Source organism: Melospiza georgiana, chromosome 1 (genome assembly GCF_028018845.1).
Source record: "Melospiza georgiana isolate bMelGeo1 chromosome 1, bMelGeo1.pri, whole genome shotgun sequence".
NCBI lineage: Eukaryota > Metazoa > Chordata > Aves > Passeriformes > Passerellidae > Melospiza > Melospiza georgiana.
In genome coordinates, this window is record NC_080430.1 from 108276236 (window position 1) to 108301855 (window position 25620).

Sequence of the window (25620 nt, forward strand, 5' to 3'; positions counted from 1 at the left end):
CTGTTTGACTGGGACATTCAGAAACTTGATTCCAGACAGTGAAGACATAAAGAAAAGTTGCAGGCTTATCTCCAAGGAGCATAGTGGAGGAATGTGGAATGTGAATGTTACCCATATGAGTGACAGTTAATTTCCATCAACCTTGAGCATGGATACCTACCTTTGAGTGACTCTTCTGTATCCTGTTTTGTCAGCAGTGTAATGGGTGTGCTAAAGAGTGTGATTAATTTGACATCTTTTGTGTTCCTAAATTCTCTGAAATTAAATGTGCTCATATCTCTCTGTTGATTACAGAGGAGGCTTTGATAACTAGTGCAGTTGTAGATGTGTACATTGTAGATGAAATTGTTGATGAAATGATGTTATTTTTATATAAAAAAGAAAATTAGTATTTTCCTTACTTAAGAGAACATTTATCTGTGTTCTGTGTCTGCAGCAGCAAACTAGTGAGCAGATTTGATCCAGTGAGATACTGAATAGTATTTTTGCTATAGCAGCACTGAAATTAGCATTGCAGAAGATGCTCAGTTCACACAAGTATAGCTTTATAATCCCAAATGCCAAGGCATTTTTAACAAAGTTGGTTCTGTTCCCTTTCTTCTCTGAACAAAACTTTTCTTTCTGGTCCTGGTCCTGATACTGCAGTACTGGCACGTATTAAGAATGAACTACAGAAGCACCAGCAAGAGAATCGTGGGCTTATTAAAGTTGTGAGGGATGCACTGAATGAATATGAGTCCAAAATCACTGACCTTCGTGAAGCTCTGAACGATGCGACAGCTCAAGTCAAGCAGGCTGAAGGCTTAAACAGAGACAACACAGTTCTGTTAGAAGACATTAAGGTAATGTTGGGCATCAGGAGAAAAAAATTAAACCTCAGAAGATAAGAAGTGGTTTTGGTTGCTGCTTTTGACCTCACAAAGCCAAGCAGCACTAATTCTTTATAGACTTTCTTCAGGATCTCTTTCCATGTTCTAATGGGTGTGTGGACAGGTGTAAATGTGTGTACTGCTTCTTATGGTCTCTTTGTGTGACCAAGACATGGCCCTGATGAGAGCAGGGAAGGACAGTCTCTGCCCAGCACTTCTTTCCAGCTGCCACTAGTGCTTTTGTTTCCTTTTCTAGACCAAATTCCTGATGCTGATGTACTTTTCATAGTAAGTTCTTGAAAGTGTTTAGCTTTAACAGCCATGAAAGATGGGAGCAAAAATGGGTGGAATACTGTTAAATTACTTGGGATTAGTGTTCCACATAACAGCTTCTGAGGTCTCATCAGGACAAGGAACAGCTGTTATTACTGAGCAGTATTTGAATTTTAGAGCTGGTAAAATACTACAAGAAATAAGTGCATGCTGCACTTATTTCTTGTACTATTCTCTTAATTGTGGCCTTGTTGAAATATATCACTGGTTTAGCACACTCATCTGATGAAAAGATGAGTGTGCTAAACTCATGAGGGTACATGAATTTAGCACACTCATGTAAACCCTTGGTAAATCGTACTGCCAGCTAGATTAGGTTTGGGTTTGTTGTTTTGGTTTGGTTTTTTTAATTTCGGTTTCAAGATATGGCTTTTCCTGCCCCTTTTCATAACTCCATAACTTCATAACGTGTTGTTCAACTTCTCATTTTTCCTCAGAAACGGATTGAGGAGACAAATGTGCAACAGGATGGTGTCCTGGATATTCTGAGCTCAGCCCGGTCTTCCCTGACACAAGCTAAGAGTGTACTTGGATTATGGCAAAAGAGCAAAGAGGTAAAGTTTAAGAGAAGGTAAAAAAACCCAATATCTTCATGGAGATGAGGCTTATCTGAGCCAGTCAAGAAAGGAAGGATCCCACAGCCCATGCTGGATGCATAAGGAGTCTGCCTGCCTGCACAGGTTTCTGTAAGAGAAGCTTGTTGAGGGCTGTGATTTGTCTGAGGAAGACACTGAGCTGCAGATACCAGAATTTGGGAGAACATCTGTGAGAAGTGCCATAAGCAATTGTGTTATTCTTGTCTTTCTTTCTGGTTAATTGCTTTTAGCCACTGTCAGAGGGGCAAGATAGAAGGCTAGAAGGGTCTTTGCTCTGACTCAGCTTTTATGTAATGGGTCTGGAAGCATAATGTAATGACTCCAGTAACCTGCAGAACAAGTTGGAAGGGAATGTTTTTCCCTTTGGTCTCCTCAGGTGCAAGGTATCTGTAACATTGAAGTATACACAAACAAAATGAAACATGTACAAATAAAATCCTATCTTTTAAAAAACATAGGAATATGAAAGCCTGGCTGCTCAGCTGGATGGAGCAAGGAAGGACATGAATGAAAAAGTGGCAAATATCTCATCAGCAAGCAAAGAACCACTGGTGGTGAGGGCCGAGGAACATGCCAAATCTTTGCAAGATTTGGCAAAACAACTGGAAGAGTATGTTGCCATTCCTGTAAATGAGTAATTCTTGTAGAGAACAAAAAAGTGGTTGTAATAATCTGTAATTTCACTTGCTTTTCTAACTGTTTGCAAAACTAGAGAGAAATTAAGTTGGTCTCTTTCTGCTTCTTCATGATGTACAGAAGTTTTCTTTTTCTCCAAAAACCACATCTTCCTGGTTTTTTCCTGGTTGTATCCCCCTAGAAGTGTGAACTCACATAATACTGTTTTATACTACTGTACTAACACTTCATTAATATCTTACTAGCAAGAGAAAATCCTCAAGTACAGAGTGGGAAGATGTTTAGCATATTTTTTGTTGAGTTATTTCAGGTACTCATACTGAGGGATGCTTATATGGTATCAAAGAATTGAGGCAAATAATTTGAATAAATGGCTGTCTTGGAAGTCTTCAGACATGCCTGCTCAGCACTGTGGAGAAAAAGACCTCCATTGGTTTTCTCATCCTTCAAGGAATCTTCTAGAAAGGCAAAAATATTATAAACTTGATAGGAATCAAATTTGTCTCTCCATTATTTGTACTTTGCACTGGAATTATGAAAGGGCTTTTGGAGGCCTTCTGTGATCCATCAGAGCAAAATGAAAAAAGTTAAATCCTGGTTTACTTTTCTCTGTACAAATTGTTTGCATTTTGTCATTGCACCAACTGCAAAGTCTCAGAAAGTTAAATTCCAAATTACCTAATAGCTGGAAAATTCTTGGGTAAAAAAACACATTTTCATTACTATTTTTGTTAGTTTTCAGTGTGATTTTTTTTCAATTAAGAAGGTACTGTTCTCACAAATACAAGGCAGCTAGTACTAGAGAGTTGTATAGTTCATAGGGAGTGGGTAGAAGAGATTTTTGTCTGTTGTTTCTGATTCCAGAGCTGCTGTGCTAGCTCTTGGGGAAAACACAGAAGGTCTTGCTCGATGATCTGACATCTACAGTTCTCTGAATTCCTCTTAACTGAATGGTATTTGGAGGGCTGGTATTGAGGTGCCTTACTATTGCCCATATGCTTTGGTGAATTCTCTCCATCTTAATCATTTGAAGGCTGCTTTGGAGTCTCACAGCTGTGCTTTTCCATATGCCTGAACTTATCCTGTCTTCTGAAGAGTCTTTCCATGTTGATCTATCTCCAAATTTGACATTTTTTGTAGAATGAAGTCACAGATCTAATTGAAAATAATTTTCTGTGTTGGTGTTACTTAGAAAATACCGAGTTCAGATCTGATTGGAATCCATCTCACAGCCTTGGAAGAAGGCTGCATTTTTCACCCTGTTTCCCACAGGATAAAGAACAGTGCCAGGAGGGACGAGTTGGTAGGCTGTGCTGTGGAAGCTTCTAGTGCTTATGACAATATTGTTGGTGCCATCAAGGCAGCAGAGGAGGCAGCCAACCAAGCTGGGAAAGCAGCTGACTCGGCTTTATCGGTAAGTATCAGTAAGTGGCCAAATCACAGTAAACTTGTTACTACCAGGGGTCTATTTTCTTTAACTATCTCAGAGGCCCCAAAATCAAACGCCTGTGTGTCTTGGCATGCTTTATTTTTCTGTGACCTTTTGTATGAGTTGCAGTTCTGCATGTTGATTAATTAGTCTTAGCTCAGCACTAACCAGGCCAATTACAGCCTTTCTGATGGGACTGCCCATATGAGTACTGGCTGTTGCTTTCAGTGCAAAATAAAGAGATCTTACAAGGCAAGCCTGGTAATCACTGCAGGTGATTTCTGGCATTCTTTTACTCTGTATTACTAATACCCACAAGCTTTTCAGCAGAGATATAACATCCAAAAGCTGTATGCTGGTAATTTCCTCCTAATGCCTTAAAATCTGTCTGAAGATTGCTAAAGACCAAGGTTGTAGTATGCTTGAATTAACCTGGGTAGTTGTTGCTAAAGGTTATGTTCTTCAGATGCGATCTCAGTGGAGTTCTTTAAATTGGATAGGGCTCTCTCTTTTACTCTTTAAATTTTAATGCAATTATCAAGTTATCTTACAGTACCATGGTTCTGTTGTCAGGCTGTGAAGAGAGAAGACCTATCAGGAAAAGCTGCAAGGTTAAAAACTGAGAGCAGTGCACTCATGGATCAAGCACAGGAGACTAAAAGGACATTGCAAGGTACTAAGAAAGAAGGTGTTACTAGAAATATTGGCACAGCGTGACAAACTTTCCTTGAACCACAAATTCACATCTCAGCAAAGCCCTTCAGCACTTGTTCAATGAAAAAATGCGAGTTCCATTACAGTGGGACTTTTTGTCATAGTTATTTCCCATGGCAAAAGGGCAAGAAAGTAGATTTCTGACTTCTGTTATGCTACACACCTTTGCAGTCCTCCTGTCCAGCAAATTCTTTGCCTTGTGCTTGTTTTGCAGTGGACTCAATGCTCAGTGGCAGCATGAGCTGTGTAAGAGTATAGACGAGTGCTGCAACACCATCTGTCCAACAGAAAATTGATATTTTGCTTTGGAATTCTCACAGGGCTTTCACTGTTTTGCAGCTATTGGTCCTAACCTGGAAGACCTAAAACAAAGACTTGATGTTGCTGATGGAAAGACAAATACACTGAAAGTTGATCTTGTCACTGCTCAAAACAATCTCGATGGGATAAACAGAGGTTTGTTACGTATGGATCACTTCTGGCCTGCCCCTTTTATCTGTTACTGTAAGAATTTGCATGTTCATTTCTGTCTGTTTCAGATGACATTGACAGCATCATCACCAGTGCAAGAAGCATGGCAGAAGATGCCAACTCTGTCACCAACAGTGTGTTGGGTGAACTGGTCCCAATTGAAGCAGAAGTAGAAAGAATTAAGAGTAACTATGGAAGCACACAGAGTGCCAGCTTCAATAAAGCACTGATGGAGGCAAACAATTCAGGTATTGCAGGTGCTGTGAGGGACCTGCCAAATCACTGTAAGGGTGAACATGGCCAGTTTGCAGCAGGAGGTGTAATAACTCAAGTGTTAGGCACGTACCCTAAGCTGGTATTCTGAACTTCTTTTATGGCCAGTAGAAAGGGACAGGCACAGCAGGAAGTGACTCAGGCCGTTCTGTGGTATGTGTTGAAAGCTAGTGCCATGACTGGTCTCTAAAGATTTGGAGGCCAGTGACTAATGGGGGACCTCAGGGGTCAATACTGGGTCTGATCCAGTTCAACATCTTTATTAATGATCTGGATGATGAGGCAGAGTGTGCCTCAGCACATTTGCTCCTGACACTGAACTGGAAGGAGTGGCTGATAGACCAGAGGGTCATGCTGCCATCCAGACAAACCTCAACAGGCTGTGGAAATAAACTGCCAGGAACCTCTTGAACCTCCTCCAGCAAGGAGAAGTCCTGGACCTGAGGAGAAATAAACCCATGTACCATTATAGGCTGAGCAGGTGGCCAAGCTGGAAAAAAGCTTTGTAGGAAAAGACCTCAGGGTCTTGGTGGCATGAAGTTGAAGGTGAGCCTGCAATGTGCCCCTGGGGTAAAAGGTTTAAACGCAGGAGATTCCCTCTGAACGAGACAAAACAGTGCTTTTACTGTGAGGGTGACTGAGTGCTGGCACGGGTTGTCCAGAGAGGTTGTGTAGTCTCATCCTCAGGAATATTCAGAAGCCTGCCGAGACAAGTTCTGGGCTACTGGACCTAGGTGGCCCTGCTTGAACACAGAGGTTGGACACTGACCTCCAGAGGTTTCTTCCAACCTCAGCTACTCTGTTATTATGTGATTTTCTGCTGCATTGGCTAGAGAAGGGCCCTAGACTATTACCTTAGGCTACATGTCTGTTAACTGAAATTAATGAAAAGGATTGCACAGTGCGAGTGCTGAATACAAAATAAGGGACAATCACATGCCCAAACAACTTCATTTGACTTCTTTTCAGCAGCTTTATCTGATAAAATCCAGTAAGAGGAAAACATTTTAAATAATATAAATACAAGAGCTAGTCCTGCATGGTATTACAGGATTGTAAGTCATCTCTGCAGTTACAAAACTAGTTTATAAGTCATATTTAGAAAAACAAAAGGTCTGGATTTCATTTTATTTGCCTTCTGCATCATTGGGTTGGAGATGAGAAATTGTTTCCTATTATAATGAAAGTTGAAATACTCATCATATTTTCTTTTCTCTAAAATAAACCTGGCCAGATAGTGTAAGACACTACTAAACTGTGCTGATTAGCAACCTTGACACAAGAATGAAATTCATGCCTACTCAGTCAGGCCAGCAGTCTGCCTACCTCATTATTCACTCTGACAGTAGGAGATGCTGCGAGCCTGAGTCCTATCTGTTCTCCTTTATTCTCATTCTCCCCTAGCATCCACAGCCACTGGGTAATGATGTCAGCAACCACATCATTGTTCTATTCAATACTTTTTTCTGGACCTTTACCTGAAACATTTTTGGAAGTGCTGATTCTGACTGCTTCTGCAAATACCTTTGGCCAAAAATTTCAGGAGTACAATACCTCTGTATAAACTGCTACTTTTAGTGAGAGCTTCCTAATATTGTAGGACCAGTCCACAATTTTCTGATAATTGTGTAGTGATTCCATATTTTTGCATCTTGTTTTCCTCCTCCTTTTTAATATCAACTATTTGCTTTCTTTCATTGCAGTAAAAAATTTGACAAACCAGCTGCCAGATCTGTTCAGCAAGATCAAGAGTATCAACCAACAGCTGATGCCAATCAGCAACATCTCTGAGAACATAAATCGCATAAGAGAGCTGATTCAGCAGGCAAGAGATGCTGCAAATAAGGTCTGTCCTGAGCATTGCAATCGTGCTTGACCTCAGTGGTTTGGGTACACAACACTACTTTCATTCCTCTTTCTAAATAATTTTATTTCAATGTGTGTGAAAGACCAGACATAAGTTTAATTCAACAGCACTACCCAGCAACTGAAGTAACTGTGGTGATGAGAAGCATAATAATTCATACATAAAAATCACAGGATGCAGTAGCATCCTGCTACATCTTTCTCCCATTAGTTTGTTTTTCCCCAGGGCATCTCCATAATACTTAATTGTACAGAGCAGCCTCTTGCCTTGCAAGGTACATTGTGGTGGCTTTGGCAGAGGGACAGAGTTGGCTCTGCTGCTTAGAGACCGGGCTCTCCACCCGTGCATGGTCAACTGAAAGCTGATGCTGCCAAAGAAGTTGTGCAGCCCTGTGCTCTCATTGCCAGCTGCTCCAAAATGTTAGAAACTGGCTACTGGCACTTTATTAGACTGCCCTTTCTCATTTAAGGAACTGCTGTCGTTGCTGAAGTGATAGTGTGGTCTCAGGTATACTAAGAACCATCCCTGAGATCATCACAAATAGCCTAGAGCTACAGTGAATAAGAGGAATCAGTGATCATGGTGTATTTAGCTGGAATAGGATGTGTCTTTATGATAGACAACAGACAGTCAAGTCCAGCTAAGTGAAGCACCAGGATGTGTTTGTAGACATCTGAATAATTCATAGACTTGCTCTTCAGAGCTGCAGGGCACATCCTTCCCTGTCTGTGTATTGAAGGTAACAGTTACTTGACAGAGGCACAGTAAGGGTTGATTAACTGATGCCTGGAACAAAAAAGTGCTGTGTTAAGTATTGATAATACAGACTACTGCATTATCCCCTCTGCTTCCTAATTATTTTGTTTGGTAGGATCAGAGTCCAAATCTGTGGTAATTAATTGTTGAGACATGACTAGGATGTGTAATGGGTTACTTTGCAATTAAACTCACCAGTGAAACAGGAGTGGTAGCAACAGTCAATTGTAACATACTTAACTTTGGTTTTCTTAACAGGTTGCTATTCCCATGAGGTTCAATGGCAGCTCTGGGGTAGAGGTTCGACCTCCAAGCAACCTTGAAGATCTAAAGGGCTATACTTCACTTTCCTTGTTCATCCAAATACCTAAGAAAAGATCAGACACCCAGCAGAGGGCAAATAGGTTTGTCCTGTACCTGGGTAATAAAAATGTAGGTATATTTTGATATTTAATCTGATTTTAAGACCAGATATCATATTTTGAGAGAAGGATGGGAAGTGATCTGTTCTGATTGAAGATTGTAGCTACTCTTGGCATTTAAAATTGCTTTTAAGTTATGGTAGAAGTGTTATTTTCATTCCTTCCCTAGCAAAGTAACTAACAAGTGGCTGAGCCTTGTCCTTTGATGCTTTGCTCTTTTGCTCCTTTGGAAGTTACTTCTCCATCATGGATGCCATCACACATTCTTATCAGAGCTGTCAGTTTCTGCAGCAGTCAGCACAAACTCAGCCCAACTCCTGCCTCAGAGCTTTGCCTCTTTTCACAGTATAAGTCACTGAGTTTCTCTTTTGGATAAAAAAGTGATCATTCCAGTTTTAAAATTCAACCCCTCAGCTCTTAATTTTTTGTCTTCTGAATATGCAGAATAAGGCAGACCTGCTTGTGCATTCAGGTTTGCTCAATCACCATCAAACATTTTAAAAAATTCCTGCATGTGATTTCTAGTCCTGTTATTTGACAGCAGCTGTATCTGTAGTAGGCCTTGTGCTTACACAGAAAGCTGTTTAGAGGTACTTGTTCTGCACTAGATTTCATCTTTTTATCCTCTGAATAACTAGCCAGGATATCTGTTGCAAGCATTTTAATGGTTACTTCTGAAATACAGTCTCTTGAACAAATAAAATGTGACTTTTTGGGGAAAATGCTCCCAGTCACCTCAGCAGGAACCATGGTCCTTCCCTGAGTGTTGTTCTGAATGCCTTTTTTATGTCACAGGTGTTGAGTCTAATTCTTAGTAAAGGTGTCATGTTTTCATAGCTTTAGCTGGGAGATGTTACAAGTGAGAAAAATATTTTAGATACTGTTGTTACAAAAGTAAAAAGTCACACATGACTTTTCAGTTAATTTATGAATGTATTCATTGAATTAGTGCAACATATAGGATTACAGTTTTTTCTTCCCAGAACTGATAAACTTAATTCTCATCGTTAGGTGGGTGGATTTCTTATGACTCATGCTCAGCATGATGATGTCTCTGAGGAAGTGCTGCTGTATTTTACCTTAATTATGATTAATCATTTATTAATTATTATTTACTTGCTATTTTTAGGCTTCCAAGGACTACATTGGTATGGCTGTGAAAGATGGTTACCTTACTTGTGTCTATAACCTGGGAGGTGGTGATGGAGAAGTGAGAGTGCAGTCACTGGTGACTGAAAGCAGCACTGAGGAAGCTGTCATGGATCAAGTTACATTTGAAAGGTATAAGACCCACAGTGTATAACAATCTTCTTGAAAACCTGCTAATGACATCTTTTATCAGTGTGATGTGATATTCTGCCTGTTTTGGTTTTAGGATTTACCAGTATGCAAAGCTGAAGTACATCAAAGCAGCAACATCAATTTCTCCAGATGATGAAAGCCTTAGGAGTGCAAGCAGCGGAGACAGTGACATGCTCCTCAATCTTGATCCCAGAAGTGTTGTCTTTTATGTTGGAGGATACCCACCAGATTTTAGGGTACAGAGTTTCTTAGTGTTTTAAAGAGATTTTGTGTTAATCATTCCATTGTTCCTACAAGTAAACATGGGACCTAGCAGTCATTCAAAAGCATGTGTAAAAGTTTACCTTTGTCAGTAGGAATAGATGAATTGCAAGGAGATGCTACTTCCTACAGAATCTGCCTGGCTTGTACTATACTAGAGCTCAAAGAAGGGAGCGTGATGATATTTCATTGCCAAGGAAAGCATGAAACCTGTCCAGCCCTGCTAAATACTGCTCCCAGTCCATGTGACTCTACTTTAAATTGTGCTGCAGTACACCTAGGGTTGTATCAGATTATTTGGATATTAGTTACAAGCATGTAGTATCTTTTTTTACATATTTAGAATGTCATATTCTGTGTCTTAATATTTGAAATAAGTCTTAGCAGTTAGATAGCAATGTAAAATTTTGTTAGCTGATGTTGATGAAGTGGTTTTAATGGCACTGTTTTGCAGCCTCCAGATAATCTCAACTATCCTCGCTATGAAGGCTGCATTGAGCTAAACAGCCTAAATGAGCGTATTATCAGCCTTTACAACTTCAAGAGGACTTTTAATCTCAACACCACTGAAGTGCAACCCTGCAGAAGGTGTGATATGAACACAGAAGTGTTTCACAGTTCTGTGATTTTATCATTATGAATTCTTGTCTTTCATATCCAGAAGAATAACCACTGTAGCTAAATTGGTGATTTTTTTCCTAACTCTAGGTCATTATTACATTTCTTAGAAAAAATCCTCAGTAATGACATGGTTCACATCTATGGCAGTCTCAATCTGTTTAAATTTAAGTGTTAAAAAATCCAGACCCAATTTGTAGACTAAGGTGTTCATTTGCTTTTTAAAGTAAATATTACATTAAGTTAAAAAAATACAGTCATTAATGATTTCCTCTCTAAAGACCATTTATGAATCTGATAGAATCCGGTGGAAGGTTTTCTCTCTACTTGGGCTAGATCAGAATTTGGCCCTAAACCAAATTCTTTAACTTAAGCTTTTTTAAAATTATAATGGCAGTAAGTCCAAGTGGTAGAAGTTTGTGCTGACATACATTCACTCCTCTGACATTGAATTATTACAGGTATAAAGAGGAGACTGACCAAAGCTATTTTGAGGGCACTGGTTATGCCAGTATCACAATAGGAGAAAGAGTTGCCGAACGAGTACGGTACGAGCAGGCAATTGAGACAACTGCAGATGAAGGCATCGTGTTCTTTGCAGCAAATGGGGTAATGTGTGGAATGCTTCTGTCTGTTCTGTAGTGCAAGAACATCTCAAAAATCATGCTTATTAAAGAACATGTTAGATATAGTAATAACTGTAAGGAAATGCCCTAGAAGTGTTATTTTCGTCTGTGTGGGAAATTAGTAAATATTGCTGTATGTTTAATGTCATATGGTTTAGTCTTAGGTAGCTTTGCAAGAAACAGGGAGTTGGACTTATGGGTCCCTTCCAGCTTGAGGTATTCAATGATTCTACCATGGTTGCCAAATACTCACTTTGTCAAGGCTGAGTAAAAAATCATTCCAAGCTCCTCCAGTAGGTCATGCAGAGAATTCAGAACCGGGGGCAGGAAGGGAGGAATGTAATATGGATCAAACCAACGTTGGAATATTGAAATCCTTCAAAATTGGAAGTGCACTCTTCCCAAATCTAGAGATGTGTGGAAACAGAGTAAGAAGGAATATAGAAGGGACATGATGACTTACACCTGTAAAGATGCTCAAAACCACAGTGCTGCTACTTATCTAATAATCTTGTGGGTGTATTTGCAATCACTGGGACATATTCTGGATAATTTTTCAATGCTGTAAAAAGTCAGTAGACATTTGAAATTACACAAACTCCTTCAGAGATTTGGAGCTGATAGCAGATCTGTTTATAATGGTTTAAAGTAATGATGATAGATTAGTATAAGTTTTAGGCTTTGTTTTATCCTTTCCCCAAAAAGCTTTCTAGAAGCAACTAGATAGCTTCATTAAATTATTCATATGACAGTGAAATATATATCTGAAATTATGGCAGTTTAATTATGTTGATGTTTTTTTATTTATTGCAGGATCAGTTCATCAGTGTGCTTATTAGAAATGGTCATATAGTTTTTAGATACAAGCTTGACTCTGAAACTCCAGGAGAAGTAGAAGCCAGAAAAGCTGTAAATGATGGAACATATCAACAAGTATGTAATTTTAAAGAATCAAGGAATCATTATTTGTAAAAATACACTTTATCTGAAACTGTCCCGTTGTAAAGTTTAGTTGTGGAGTTTTCCTTTTGTGTGAGGAAATCAAGTCACTGGGCACTAGTTTGGATATGTGAAAATGAATCTTTCTCTTGACCTACTTTAATATGAATAGTTAAGTTTTAACAGTGAAACCACCAAAGGAAAATTTTTCAGAGCAGTGCTTTACATAACGATAGTTGTGTTCAATGCAATTGTTTGCATTAGTTTTATACTTAGATTAGTGTTTTCACCACCTAAGGGTTTATTTCTTCAGGATGGGCTGATATTTTTAGAGATTACTGTTTTGCAGTCTTTGTTGTTGCTTGTCTCCTTAGCTTCAGTCCAGCTCTTTTGTAGCACTACCAGAGTGAAATCATAAAGACATCATTAAAAACCTTTGATTTCCTTGTTGATTAGTTCTCCCTTTCCCCTTAATATATTTCCAACTAGATAGTGTAAACTGAAGGGTCTGCTGCAAGAAATCTGTATGCTTTACTGGGTTAAGTTACCTTGGGCCAGCTGGCTGACTTAACTTTTGTTTCAGGCACCAGCTTCTGAATCTTGAGCTATAAAGACAAGACAGGATCTGAATCTTAGGGGAGGTGTGTTTTTAGGGCAGTCTTTCAGACGAAAATAAAACCTCACCTTGTATTGGAGAGTTGAACGTTTTCCTTGCTTTGACTAAATGCCCGAAGCTTGCAAAGTACCTTTGAACTACTGCAGTTATCCTTGATTTAAGTCACTAGTAAAAAAGAGGGGGAAAAAAACATCACTGTGTCCTAATCTGTGGGCATTCTTTTAACCAGGTAAATGATTTTTGTTTCTGCCAAGTGAAGTGGGTCTCATTATTCGTGTATTTCAGATTAATTTGGTGTTTGACCGAAAAAACAAAGTTGTGTATGTCAGTACTGGTATTAGAGCCACCATACAAGTCTTCAATTTCACTGAGTACTACCTAGGTGGAGTTCCATCTCTTCTACGGGAACGGTGAGTAACTATAAAAGAACTGTAATATACAGGCTTTGTAGGGAAACACTATCTAAACTCTTTCCTTACACAATATCTTTCATGCTTTGTATAGACTATCTAATGTGATAGATGAAAAACAAAGTGTATAATACATGATCATAATCTGTGAATTTTGGCTAATTTTTGGTGAGATCTTAGTTGTAGTTCCTCCTAAAATTGGACTTCATTAGCATGAGAATGTATACACAAGAAAGTTTGCTCTTGTTCTCTTTTTGTATTTCTTATATTGTCAGCATTTCTAGGTTACTATAGTGGTGTGTGCTTTGAAATGCCAGGCTACTGAACTCTTTTTCCTTCTCCTCTCTGAAACCAGCTTTAATATATCCACACCTCCATTTCGGGGCTGCATGAAGAATGTGAAAAACCCAAGCACTGCGTCTGTTGTTTTTGATAAGACTTTTGGTGTCAGCAAGAAATGTTCAGATGACTGGAAGGTAACTAATAAATCTCCTCAAAAACTTCTGCTGGAGTTCACAGACTGGTTTGTCTATAAATCCTGGCCCATTATGTTTTGCTAAGATCAAAAATTATATTTGGTTAATATGTGATGGCAGTGAAAAAACCTGGATTGGGTGTGAAGATGCAGAAATAAAAGAGACATCAGCCCTATTGTGATAGCTTCTTACAGCACATAGTCCACCCTCTTATTTAATACTGTTTACAATTAAGTATTCATATTTACCATGTAAGCTTGTTGACTTCCAGTTGCTGTTATTGATTAGGCTGGAATTCTTGTCTTTCACATCTACTCTGCATCTTTCCTCCTGCCATGGTGTTTATGCTTCCTAATTAAATGACCTCTCAGCCTTTTTTTCTTGAAAGATCTTAACAGGCTCTTCCATCAAATTCTCACGTTCTAAGGCTCCACTCATCTGATTGTTTTGTAATTATTTTCTGTGCAGCCTTGAGTTTTGCCATGTTCTTTTTAAAATGGGACAACATGACATTTTGGTGCTGGCTTAACTAGTGCTGCATGGAGAGATTAAAACTATCTTTCTGTTTCTACTTACTGCTGCTTACATGGTGCATGATCTCATTTGCCTGTTTTACTACAGTATTGCACAGAAAGTTTGTGCTTATTTTCTTTTACTTGTGGCATCTAAATCTTTCACAAAGCGATTTCTTCACAGACTATCTTTGCAGAGAATCTAATCTTCATTCTCTGTATCTGCAAAACTTTTCATGTATTAAAAAGTGTCCAGTGACTCACACAGTTTCAATTATGTAGCTCATCTGCACAGCTTCATAGTTGTGAACTATTCCTCCAGCTACTCAGTTTTGTGTCCTCAAACGTGCAAACTTTCAAAGCCACCATAGCTAGAGATGAGCAGCTCATTATTCTCAGCAAGCCTTCTCTCTCTTTTTGGAGAGTTTCTCAGATCATAGTTAATGCTGGTGAAGCCAACTCTGACAGTCTGTTCTGTACTGAAATAATGGTTTTTGAGGTTTGCCTTGTGCTTGGTTTTGACTGGAGCTGATCACAATTATGTTGAGTGGGGCAGCTGTTGTCTCATATTGACATTTCTTCTGATTAAAAGGAAAAATCACTGAAATCATTATTTTCTCTCTTTCAGCTTGTCAGATCTGCAGCTTTCTCCAAGGATGGAACACTGAGCCTGAGTGCAGCAAATTTCCCATTTCCAGAGGATTTCCAAGTTGGCTTTGGCTTTCAGACAACAGCTTCTACTGGAACACTCTTAAATTACAATCTACGGGTATGAAACACATTCAACTTAGCATATGTGATGGGTTTTATCTCTGAATCAGTCATTTCAGTTTGGGTCATAAGTCTCATGTAAATTCCTGTATTTTAAGGTAAGAAATGCCTTTGTTGAGTGTGGCATTGTTCATGTCATAGGTCAGAGAAATGCATTCTGGCAATTTCTTCACATGGCTAGCAAGCAGTTTGATGAGTAACAGAGCTTTGAACTAGAGCCTTCTGCAGAGTTGCTCACACACCTGACACCAACATCCCAGCAAGAAAATTGTTGCTTAATTGGCTGTAAATTTTCTCAAGGAAAAATGGCACTCTGCCCACACAGAAATGTTTCCATGTCCAAATAGGCAGAGGAGAGGGATTGGTTCTGACTATGATCCCTCAGAAAGCAGGGAGGTTTAAGTAGAACTCGTTCTGGCTGGCTGAAGGAGCTAAGAAGTGAGTGTACACCAGGTATTTGAGAAGTGGATAACTGGCTCCTCTGCTTTTTGTAAACATAAAAAAGTATTTTAAATAAATGTTTGCTACTCAGAGTGCAGAGGTATTTTGTAATGGAAGCTATGCTCATCATGCAGAACTTGGTACGCATCTGGTACTAGATGACTGAGAAATGCAGGTCTAGTGTAAGAAAATGTGTTGTCTACTGGCACCCACTGAGAGCTGTATTAATGGCAGTAGCAAGAACTAAAGGCTTTTGCATTTATTTAGCTGATCATTTTGTGGGGTTCTTTTGTAGCCTGATGTTCTTTCTATCTTTCTGAGTCCTGGCTCTGTAACTGCAAAGATACGAGATAAGGAAATTAAACTGGAAAAGAAATATGAAGATGGCTCAATGCATTATGTGACAGTAATGAAAACAGGCAACAGGTGAGTCCAGTTCTTCATCTAGATCTTATGTAGTGGTTGGAGAAAAGAAATTCAAATTTTGGGAGATTAATTCTTTGGATAAACAACTTAAAATGACAGAAACACGTCTGTCAAATGGTTCTTTTATATATATATATATATTTAATTTTGTTTCCTAATTATTTCTTTATATATCATGCTTATTTTCTTTCACTTTTTTCAGAGTACATTTGATGGTTGATGATGAGTCAAAAGCAGTTGACTCTCCCAGGTCATCAAACTCACAGGAATCAAACAGACCTATAAAATTTGGTGGAAATAATTTTGAAGGTTGCATCTCAAACATCTTTATTGAAAGGTATTTGGCCTAGAAAGAATTACTTTTCATGTATTGTGGCCTGTTCTTCTTCTTAAATCATATTAAAATTATATTTTGCTAAAATGCTTTTCTTCTACATGTGTGAAGCCTTCATGAATGCATAACTTTTCTGCCCTCAAATACTCTTTCATTCAGGTATATTATACATGGGATCCAGTTACAATTAAATCTGCTGTTCAGATGTAAAGGAATTTTAGTTTCAGTCATACCTGTTTAGCAGTCTTTTAGCCAAAGAATGAACTCTGCAGAGTGAATTGGATATGTCCCAATAAGGCATCCAAAAAGATTTGCTAAATTGTCTTGTTATAGCTCCCCAGGGAACCAGGTGGTGAAAGGAGCAAAGCTACTGACAGAATCAAAACAGTTACACAAACAAGTGAGACCATATGTGTAGAAATCATCTGCCTTATTTAAGCTGTCTCTTCTTTCATGTGTTTGTCTGATTATTAGAGACACCTTACAGCCAAAATTTAGGAGAAAAAATATCCATTAATGTATTTCTGGAAGACAAGCATTCTATGAGCCATAACTCACATCCCAGTGGTGCTTTGTGTTAGCTAAGTTTTGATGAGTATTTTTACATGTGTAGAGTTTTCACAAATAGTGTATTTTGATTCAATTGTCATACCACCACAGAATGAGAAGGGCTGGAAGGCACCTTTAAAGATCCTCTAGTTTTAGCCCTCTGCAATGGGCAGGGACACCTTCCACAAGATCAGGCTGCTCAAATTATGGCTTCATTTAAAGCACTACGAGGCAATCAAGTGATGTCAAGATGATTTTTCCCCTTTTCTTTTATATACCTTTTATGTATTCTCAGTACTTCTAGCATGCATACTTGTAATTCCTTAATTCTGATAACTCAGCATAGCCCTGGTAGTCTGTTAAGCCAGGAGACCAAACATCCTAAAGGCCTCATAGGAGGCTGGAAAGCCCTACACTGTCTTGAGGAACCAAGGCCCCCTCTAGAACATATCCTGTCAATTAAGATTCTGCCCATCCAGGGGGAATTCCTTGGATGGGGGACTATCACACTATTCACCAAGCCTCCCATTGGGGGTATCCTTGTTAGATATCCCAATTTGTAAGGTCTGTGAATTGTATATGTGATTTTATCATGTGTGTGCATTGTCGTTCCACGTTGGTGAAGTGGTGCACCATAAGGGTCCTTATTAAAATACCGAGGTAAAAAAACCCTTATCCCTTAACCTTGTTTGGCTCTCAATTTTTTTAAGACCAGGAAAAGGCATCAGAAGTAACCTATATATTAAATTTCCCGTCAGAAAACAAAGTGGGAAAGTTTTTGTGCCAAAATAGATGAAGAATAAATACTATAGCTAGTCTGGTGGAGTGAATGGAGAATGACCAGCATTCAAGAAGTTCAGGTTCACTCTTCTATAGAAAGTGGACTCTTCTACCACTCTTCTCGTAGAAAACCACAAACAAGGAGCTTTGTAGCTTCTTTGTAGCTGTAAAGATTTTGTAATTTACTGATTAGAGATGCTTTGTACAACTTAGAAATCATAGTATTGCTTTAATATTATTCCTTATACACAGGGTAAATTAGCTTTGAAAGTCTTCCTGATAATTTGGTTAATACTAGAGTTACATGTGAAATTGTGACCGGCTTTGTCCCTTGACAAAACTCATCAGAACATCTTATTTAAGGAGAGAGTGAAGCAGAACCTGATGATGTTATATTTTCTTGATTTGGAACTGTTTATGTATAATTACCAATCAAAGTTTTATAGTCGTTATAGATTCAGAAATCTTAATCAAGGCTGCTGTCATTTTTTCCTCTGTTTTCAAGGACCCCATATGTTTGTGGTTTTTAAATTGCTTTTAGCAAAGATTATTTTGTTTAGAAAAGATGAGACCAGAAATCAGAGTTTTTCTATAGCCAAAAATAAATGAGCAGAGCCAGGGAAAATATGATTTACAGCATTGAATGTACATTTTTCGTTGAAAAATAAAAATTGGTACTTTGCTATCATGTCACTGGGAAATATATATTGTGCAGAACACATTTTTACAATATGCTTGTTGTTGATTACACTAAAGAAAAGGAATGCTGAGTCACAGTACTTTACTGCTTTCATCATGACAGGGTAGGTCAGCTCCCTGAGGTTCAAAATCTTGTCACTAATACTGGGAAGACTGGTGTGTCCCTTGGAGCTTGCCAGGAATATGAAAACCTTGAACCAATGCTGCTGCAGGAATTTAAAAATCCTCTCAGGCTTAAGATGCTCAAGGTATGCTTATTATTACTGTCTTCTTTGCTCCATTTGATGCCTAGGCTTTCCATCATTTCTGGAACTGAGATTCAGATGTTCTGTCTTTCCTTCCATCTCACATCTGAAGCAAGTTCTCACCATGCTGGAGTTTCATGCTAAACCCACGCCTGTCTAGAATGACAACAGCTTTTCTGTCTTTTAGGGAGGGCTGTTGACTGCCTTGGGAGCTCTTAAATGTGTTGATTAAAATGTTTCTATTTATGTGCACATATAGTAAATGTTTCAATTCTATCTTATGTGCACAGAATGAAAAATACCTTGATTATTTGAAAGCTGCTAACGTGCAACACCACCCTATACCAGCTCCGTTACATGACAGCAGTGAAGCTTATCTCCTTGGAAGCATCCCAAACAGTTTCATATCCTACATGTTTTCTCCATTGTTATCTACAGACAGGTAATAAAAACATTCTCTGTTCTCCTTCTCCTACTTGAACTGTTGGAGCTGCTTGACTCTTAGGGTGCTGATTGTAAGGATTTTCTTCTTGTCTATATCTTGGGCCATAACAAAAGGTGGTTCTAAAAGTTCAGGCTTTTTTTTTCGGTGCAAACATTTACGTAAACTGAGTAGATTGAATGGGATGTGGTGAACAATTACAGTGCATGTTAATGTCAGTTCCTAAGCCTGAATATATCAAGTTTCATTCACATTCAGAAATGTAGTGTATAATGCCATGATTCCACCCAAATGCTATTTCAAAAATGGAGTTTCACAGAAAACAGAAGAGAACAGAAAAGATAAAACAACCAACCAAACAGACCCATACTGGAATGTGCTTACTTTCCACTACAGGTTACATTTCTCTGTAGATGTACGGACTCGATCATCAAGAGGATTAATAGTTTTCATGGAGGAAAGCTCTGAGGACTCTTACATGGCTCTCCACATTTCAAAAGGACGTTTTGTCTTTTCACTTGGCTCTGGAGAAAAACAAGTCAAAGTCAGAACCAGTACTAAATACAATGATGGGCAATGGCACACTGTAAGTAGCATGGAACCACAGTGTTAGCATAACTAGCATTCAGCAGGCACAGCCTAATGCATTTTTAAGAGAATAGAAAGTCAGTTTTGGTCATTGGAAAAATTGGAAATTAATTCCTATGCCTGAAAGTTCATGTGGTTGACAGGTCTCTGAGAGACCTTACTGAGACTGATGGTCCCAGGATGTTACTTTCAGATTAAATATTTCATCAACCTGGTATTTAATTTAAAGACAAAGAAAATCTGCAGTGGCTTTTGTTGGCTTTTGGGTTTTTTATTCTGTTATCCTTGCCTCCTGGAAAGGTGGTCTTCAGCACAGATGGGAAGAACGCCCGCCTTGTTGTTGATGGTCTAAGGGCCCAGCACAGAAAACTGGCAACAAATTCTGCCATCAACATTAAGCCACCAGTCTATGTGGGAGGGCTGCCACCACTGAAGAGACAGGTAAATAATTGACAAATCCACCCACACACACTCCCCATGCTGCACTAATTATATGGGAAAGTCTTTAATACGCAGGATTTCCATGCTGAAAAGCTTTGGTGAGGATTTCCAAGGACCACGTGAGCACCATCTGTGGCTGATGTTTGCGTGGCTCATTACAGATCTTTTTCCTCACCTGTTCACACAGCCTTCACCTGGACCTGTATTTTCAATATGTTGCTGAGTCACTGAGGGCAACCGTATACTCTTTTCATTTTTATTCCTTAAAAATAGAGAAGACCAAAGTCAAATTTTTAATTCCAGAAATACCATCTTTCTGAAGAACATTTACCTCAGTAGACTAAGCAATAATCAGTAGAAAAGCAAAAGAATCATTCTCATTAAGAAATTATGGATGTAGAACTGGATTTGAATCTGAAATACATGTGATTTCTGTTTAGAAAAGAGGCCAGGTAATGAGCCAGGGTATTTTATAAAATCAGAATTAAATAAACAGTCTTAGGAAGGGAAGGGCTGCTTCAGGGATTTCACAATTCCTCTTGCATTGTCTTTTTGACATGTCATTGGGAAGTATCTGTTTTACAAGCAGGAATCATGTTAATTCAAAATCAACTCTTACTGGGTTTCAAGCACGTTTTTAGAACTTTGGAATACCTTTTCACTGCAGCAAAGATGGCTGCTAGGTGCCTTTAGTGCCAGTTGCCTTTCTATAGCTCAACAGTCCAAAAGAACTAATGTTTGGGTTTTTTTAGCAATAATACTAAACATAATGCTTCAGTATTCATGTTTTGAAATATGCTTTCAGAATATGCCAATGAAGAGTTTCAAGGGTTGCCTGAGGAATTTTAAGATGAATGGAAAAGCCATTAATGCACCTCAGCAAAAACATGGCGTACTTCCATGTCTGGATGTTCCCATGGACACAGGGATTTACTTCTTTAATGAAGGAGGATATATCACCATTGGTAAGCTGTGTGAGGATTATGGTATATGGAATTGTGTGAAGCACAGAGGTGTATGGGTTACTTGTTTTTACATGGTTTTCCAATTATCTCCACCTATGATCATCCGTCTCCCCACTGTTTAATTCTCCACAGGTAATTTGCTGATGGGTTTGGATTTCAGGATTGTGTTTACCATTCGACCAAGGAGCTCCACAGGTGTGCTCCTCCATGCTGGAAGCAAGCAAGACAAGTACTTGACTGTTTACATGAAGGGAGGGAAGGTGGGTACAGACTGCGTCCATTCCAGCTGTATTGCCCTCATTCAGCAGGGGGAATTCTGACCTCCCCCTGTTGCTCCTGTTCTTTGTCACAGTAACTTAACAGGTAACTTCTCTACAGGTGATTGCTGCTGGAAATAGTGATGCTGGAGAATTCCAGGCATCGGTCACACCTAAGAAACGTCTGTCTGATGGGCAGTGGCATACCATTGCAGGTACATGGTACATACCATTTCTTCTGAAGCTTTGAAGGGATGGTGGGCACAGAGCACTGCAGCTCCAAATTTTTATTAATCATTTCCCTTCTGTTTAGTCTGAGAATACTCTTGTATTCTGTCTTGTGTTAATTAAAGGCTTTACATAAGGATTTTTTAGTAGGCTCTGTTAAGCCCTGGATGACCTAGGCTTGTCAGTCTGACTCTGAATTAAAATAAAATCTGTTTTTTTCTGTGCCTTAAATTTCAAGAAAGATGCTATTTAAAAATAGTGCCATATCTAGCTGATTCTTTAATAGGTTTGAGAAGGAGTTCTTATTTACCTGCTTCTTTGCAGTCTCTCAGAAGGAGAAGACAGTGCAGCTAGAGGTGGGCACACAGAGTAACTATACCACTGCACTTCAACCCTCTCCTCCTAGACGTGTGTATCAGCCACTCTACTTTGGCAAAATTCCAGGTAATATTATTGCTGCTTATTTTTTTCATGTGGTTTTCCTTTCCAAAACAAAGGTCCCATCCATTCATGTTCTTCTATATCATTTCCCCTCTTTTGAATTCCCTGCCATAATTAACGTTCTTTAAAATAATTCTTATTAACTTGGTCTTTCCACCTTGGTTTTGTAGGAAATTTGGACACCCCATGGCTTCCAGTTGAAGACCCATTTTTTGGCTGTCTTCGGAATATTACCATCAATGACAAGCATGTCTCCACCAGGAGGATTTCAGAGGTTCATGGTGCAGTGAATTTGCAAGGGTGCCCAGAGAAGTAACTCTGCTGTTACAGTCGTTGTGCACACATTGGGCTGCTTGGATTCCCCTTTGGTGACCCGCTTCAGGCTGCTCCTTCTGAACAGCCGGTGAGCAAATGCATCCTCTGGATGTGGACTGTGCCAAAGCAAACAAAAACTATTTGCTTTGACAAACTCCCTTTTAAATGTTATTGATTTCTGAGGTAATCTGTTGTGCCTTTGGAGATATATGCAGAAAATGTAATTGCATATACGCTACTGGGCCAAATTCTGCTCTCATCCACGACAGCAGAGACTTGAGCAACTCCAGTGTCTTAATTTTGGAAATTTTCCTTAATGTTGGCCATCTTGAGAGCAAATTTGATCCATTAATATATATAATTTTATAAAAAATAGAAATCTCTTTGGTTTGTTGCTTATACAGAAATGTACATTGATGTTCAAAGTAATAATAATAATAATAATATAAATGGAGTTTGAAGCACTTTAAGGAGTGAAACTCTGGGGGTTTGTTACAAAGTTAGGAATTGTGGGACCAAATAAATGCAGTATGTTCCTAAAACCCTTTTTTCTTGTTTAGTTGTTTTAACCTGGTGGGATTTTAATGTACTTTTTAGAAGCTGCTAAATCCTGCTTGCTTTGTGCAAATATTTCTGTAGGTTTAAGATGCTGATTTGCCTGAATAAGCAGATATCCATCATCTCTCCATCTCTGCTCATCTCAATTTGATTATCTAAAAATCTCAAAAAGAGGGTCATTTTTTTGCCATCTTCAGAGACAGAGAGTCTCTTCAATAGGCAATTTTTTTTGTTGAAATGAAATGAAATGAAGAAAAGTTTTATCAACAATAGCAGAGCTGCATTTTCTACAATTATGTAGTACAAATTACAGGACTAACCCAGAAAAAATTGTTTTCTTCAACATTCAAATTTTTGTTTTGTACCTGATTGTGACCCACAGTGGAGGGCAGGGAACCCACTTCGCTCTACTCTTCTGAGAAAAGGGCTGGACTGTATAGACTCGACATGGCTTCTTTTTCCACTGTCATTCAGAATCAGCATTTTGGTAATGGTTTTTTTATCCCAAATCCCTGGTGCCAACCCTCTTTTGCAAAATGAAAAAATAAAAAAGAAGAAAGTATTTTCTAAGGCAGATCCTTGATGTAGGAAGGCAGGCAGACAAATTCTCCTTCACTCCTAATGTTCCTGTTTTCCCCTGCCTTCTTCTCAAAGTACAGCAGCATGTCTTCAGTGTGTTTGAAATGAGGTGCAAGCTGGCCTAACAGAAGCAGATGCCAGATCAATAGTCCTTATGGCTTTGGTCATTAATCCCTTTGCAGCTTTGCAGGGTAGCAAAAGTGTCAGAAAGCTGTTCACACCAAATCTTGTGTTGCTTTCTCTTTTATGGCAACTCTTTTACTGGCAAATCTGTGTCCATGCAGAGGTTTCTGAAGTGTAAAGCCAGTTTTGGTGGGAATGGGATGCATGCTGGGGTTGAGGGCTCAGAGGGAGCAAAGGATTGACATGTAATGGCAGAGCCCTCTCCTTATATTATACATATTCTCCTGTACAGCAGCCTGCCATGTGGGATAGCAGCACCCATCAGGCTGGAGGTGATGGGTTCAGAAATAATCTCTTTTGATAGCAACAACTGAATCCTTTCTATTTATAAAAGCTCAAAAACTGCTCAAATACTTAGTTGACCAAAACTGTGAAAATACTCAATTCATTTACTGGCTTAATCGACACTAAAAGTTTCCAGAAGGAGAAAGGAGGAACAATAAAATTTTATCATGCAATTCTCTGGTAACCTTCCCTATCTCATGCTCATCAGACAGCTCTGTGAGGCAGATTTTCCCAAACCACAAAGAAAAGCCTTTTCATTCTTCTCTTACTGCTGTCAGTCAAACAAAGACAAAAAAACATGGCAAATATTTTTGCATCACAACCTGGAGCCAGTCCTGGATTTCATTCCCTTCCATTTGACTTATCATAAGTAGTTTTAATCCTGACAAAAAGAAATGAAAAATGCATAAGGACTTGAGTAAATACAAGATATATTGATCAGGAAGTATTAATTCCAATGCAATACTACTTTTGCACAACAAAAAAAAAAATAGAAAAGTCTCTTTGGTTTTAAGGTTCTTTGTGATTGTTTGGTTTTTTCCCCCTCCCCCCAATTTTTTTCAGTTGTATTGCTTCCACAGAGTCAGGCTGTCATACATTGTTGGGACAATGAATAAAGCCAACTAGAGTTTCGGGTTCTGTACTTTCAGAGGTAAATCTATATCAGGCTCATACCCTCAAGGATCATCAATCCAGTGGATGATCTTAACATGAGGGAAGAAGTTGTTCTGTTTCAATCTATGAAGAATTTTTATTATTGAAGAAATCAGTGTTATGAGTTTTTTAATTTTTAGGAGTAGTAGTTCCAAGACTTTCATCACACTGTTGCCATTTGACAATAACTTGCATGAATTATTTGCCTTTTTTGGCTGTAGCATTTCAGGTGTGCCCCTAAAACTAGCAATTCCCATGTTAGAATAAAATACACAGCAGAGGCTTTCCCTATATTATTTTATTCTGTAGTCATTTTGCTAATCAAATACCATGTTCAGTACACTGAGAGCACATGGCTAAAAGATGCACACTCTTTAACAGTGTGTTAGAATTCTTCTGAATCCCAAATCAATTACAGAAGGAGAGCAGATTTCCACTCTACACTAAACCACATTGGTATTGTTAGCATCAAATCCCTCTCTTGTCCATATAAGTATCAAGGGCAAAGGGTTCTCATCCAGTTAATTTGGATTAGATTTAATAGGATCATGTTATCTGAGGTGGATGACACCAAGGTCTGTGAGTTTCCATTTATTATAACTACAAACCACAGCTAGATTATTGGTAGCTGAAAGACAGAAAGCCTAACACTGGGAACTGAGAGCAAGTAAAATGAAATAGATCACAGGGCACTGTAGAAGGAAATGCACATTCATTGTAGAAAAAAAAGCGGGTATGAATATAAAAAAGGAAAACATACTGCCTTTTCAATGCTTATAAATGACTGTAACTTAAGCTTCTAATGACAAAAACTTCCAACTAAAACTTTTAGCATTCTTTCTGTACCTTAGCCTTTAAAACACAGAACCACTGACCTTTCTTGCTGTCACCAGCAAAATTAATTGTGCAAGCTAACTTTCTGTGGTTTTGTAACCACTTCTTTGAGTCACTTGTGAGCCAGTTCATTTTAGCTTTCCATCCTCTTTGCCTCTTCATAAGTCCTCCATGGATATTTTAATATAAAGTTTTTTTATTATTACTATTTGGGGCATTTTCTCCTTTCTCCTTCCTTTCTGCCCTTCATAAAATAGCCTTGAAAATGCAGACATAGTGAAAACAGTATAAATGTGTTATGGTTTTGTAATGGACTCTTCCCATGCTCTTTGCCTATTACCATTCTCTTTGTGGTTTCCTCATTTAAAAAAAACCAAAAACCTCCTGCATCTTTCTCTAATGATGTAAGGAGGTTTAGGACACAACCTTCTGTAAATCTGTCTGCATTTTCTAAAAATACATTAAATGGACATCCCTGG

General features: G+C 38.6%; 1 protein-coding gene across 1 annotated transcript in view; it reads left to right on the top strand.

Annotated features, from left to right (window-relative positions):
• The window catches only part of LAMA3 (laminin subunit alpha 3), a 99591-nt gene extending 76915 nt beyond the window's left edge, over positions 1-22676 (top strand). The window contains exons 49-76 of the mRNA XM_058029938.1: positions 646-842; positions 1640-1756; positions 2257-2408; positions 3707-3848; positions 4437-4536; positions 4917-5033; positions 5117-5296; positions 7025-7167; positions 8203-8376; positions 9496-9647; positions 9742-9904; positions 10384-10517; positions 11009-11156; positions 11987-12106; positions 13014-13138; positions 13494-13614; positions 14755-14895; positions 15634-15764; positions 15967-16101; positions 18230-18374; positions 18662-18813; positions 19210-19399; positions 19702-19842; positions 20648-20807; positions 20940-21067; positions 21186-21279; positions 21617-21736; positions 21904-22676. Of these exons, the coding sequence (XP_057885921.1) occupies positions 646-842; positions 1640-1756; positions 2257-2408; positions 3707-3848; positions 4437-4536; positions 4917-5033; positions 5117-5296; positions 7025-7167; positions 8203-8376; positions 9496-9647; positions 9742-9904; positions 10384-10517; positions 11009-11156; positions 11987-12106; positions 13014-13138; positions 13494-13614; positions 14755-14895; positions 15634-15764; positions 15967-16101; positions 18230-18374; positions 18662-18813; positions 19210-19399; positions 19702-19842; positions 20648-20807; positions 20940-21067; positions 21186-21279; positions 21617-21736; positions 21904-22049 (3968 nt within the window). The 3' untranslated portion in view covers positions 22050-22676. The remainder of the gene's footprint in view (positions 1-645; positions 843-1639; positions 1757-2256; positions 2409-3706; positions 3849-4436; positions 4537-4916; positions 5034-5116; positions 5297-7024; positions 7168-8202; positions 8377-9495; positions 9648-9741; positions 9905-10383; positions 10518-11008; positions 11157-11986; positions 12107-13013; positions 13139-13493; positions 13615-14754; positions 14896-15633; positions 15765-15966; positions 16102-18229; positions 18375-18661; positions 18814-19209; positions 19400-19701; positions 19843-20647; positions 20808-20939; positions 21068-21185; positions 21280-21616; positions 21737-21903) is intronic.
• The last annotated feature ends 2944 nt before the right edge of the window (positions 22677-25620 follow it).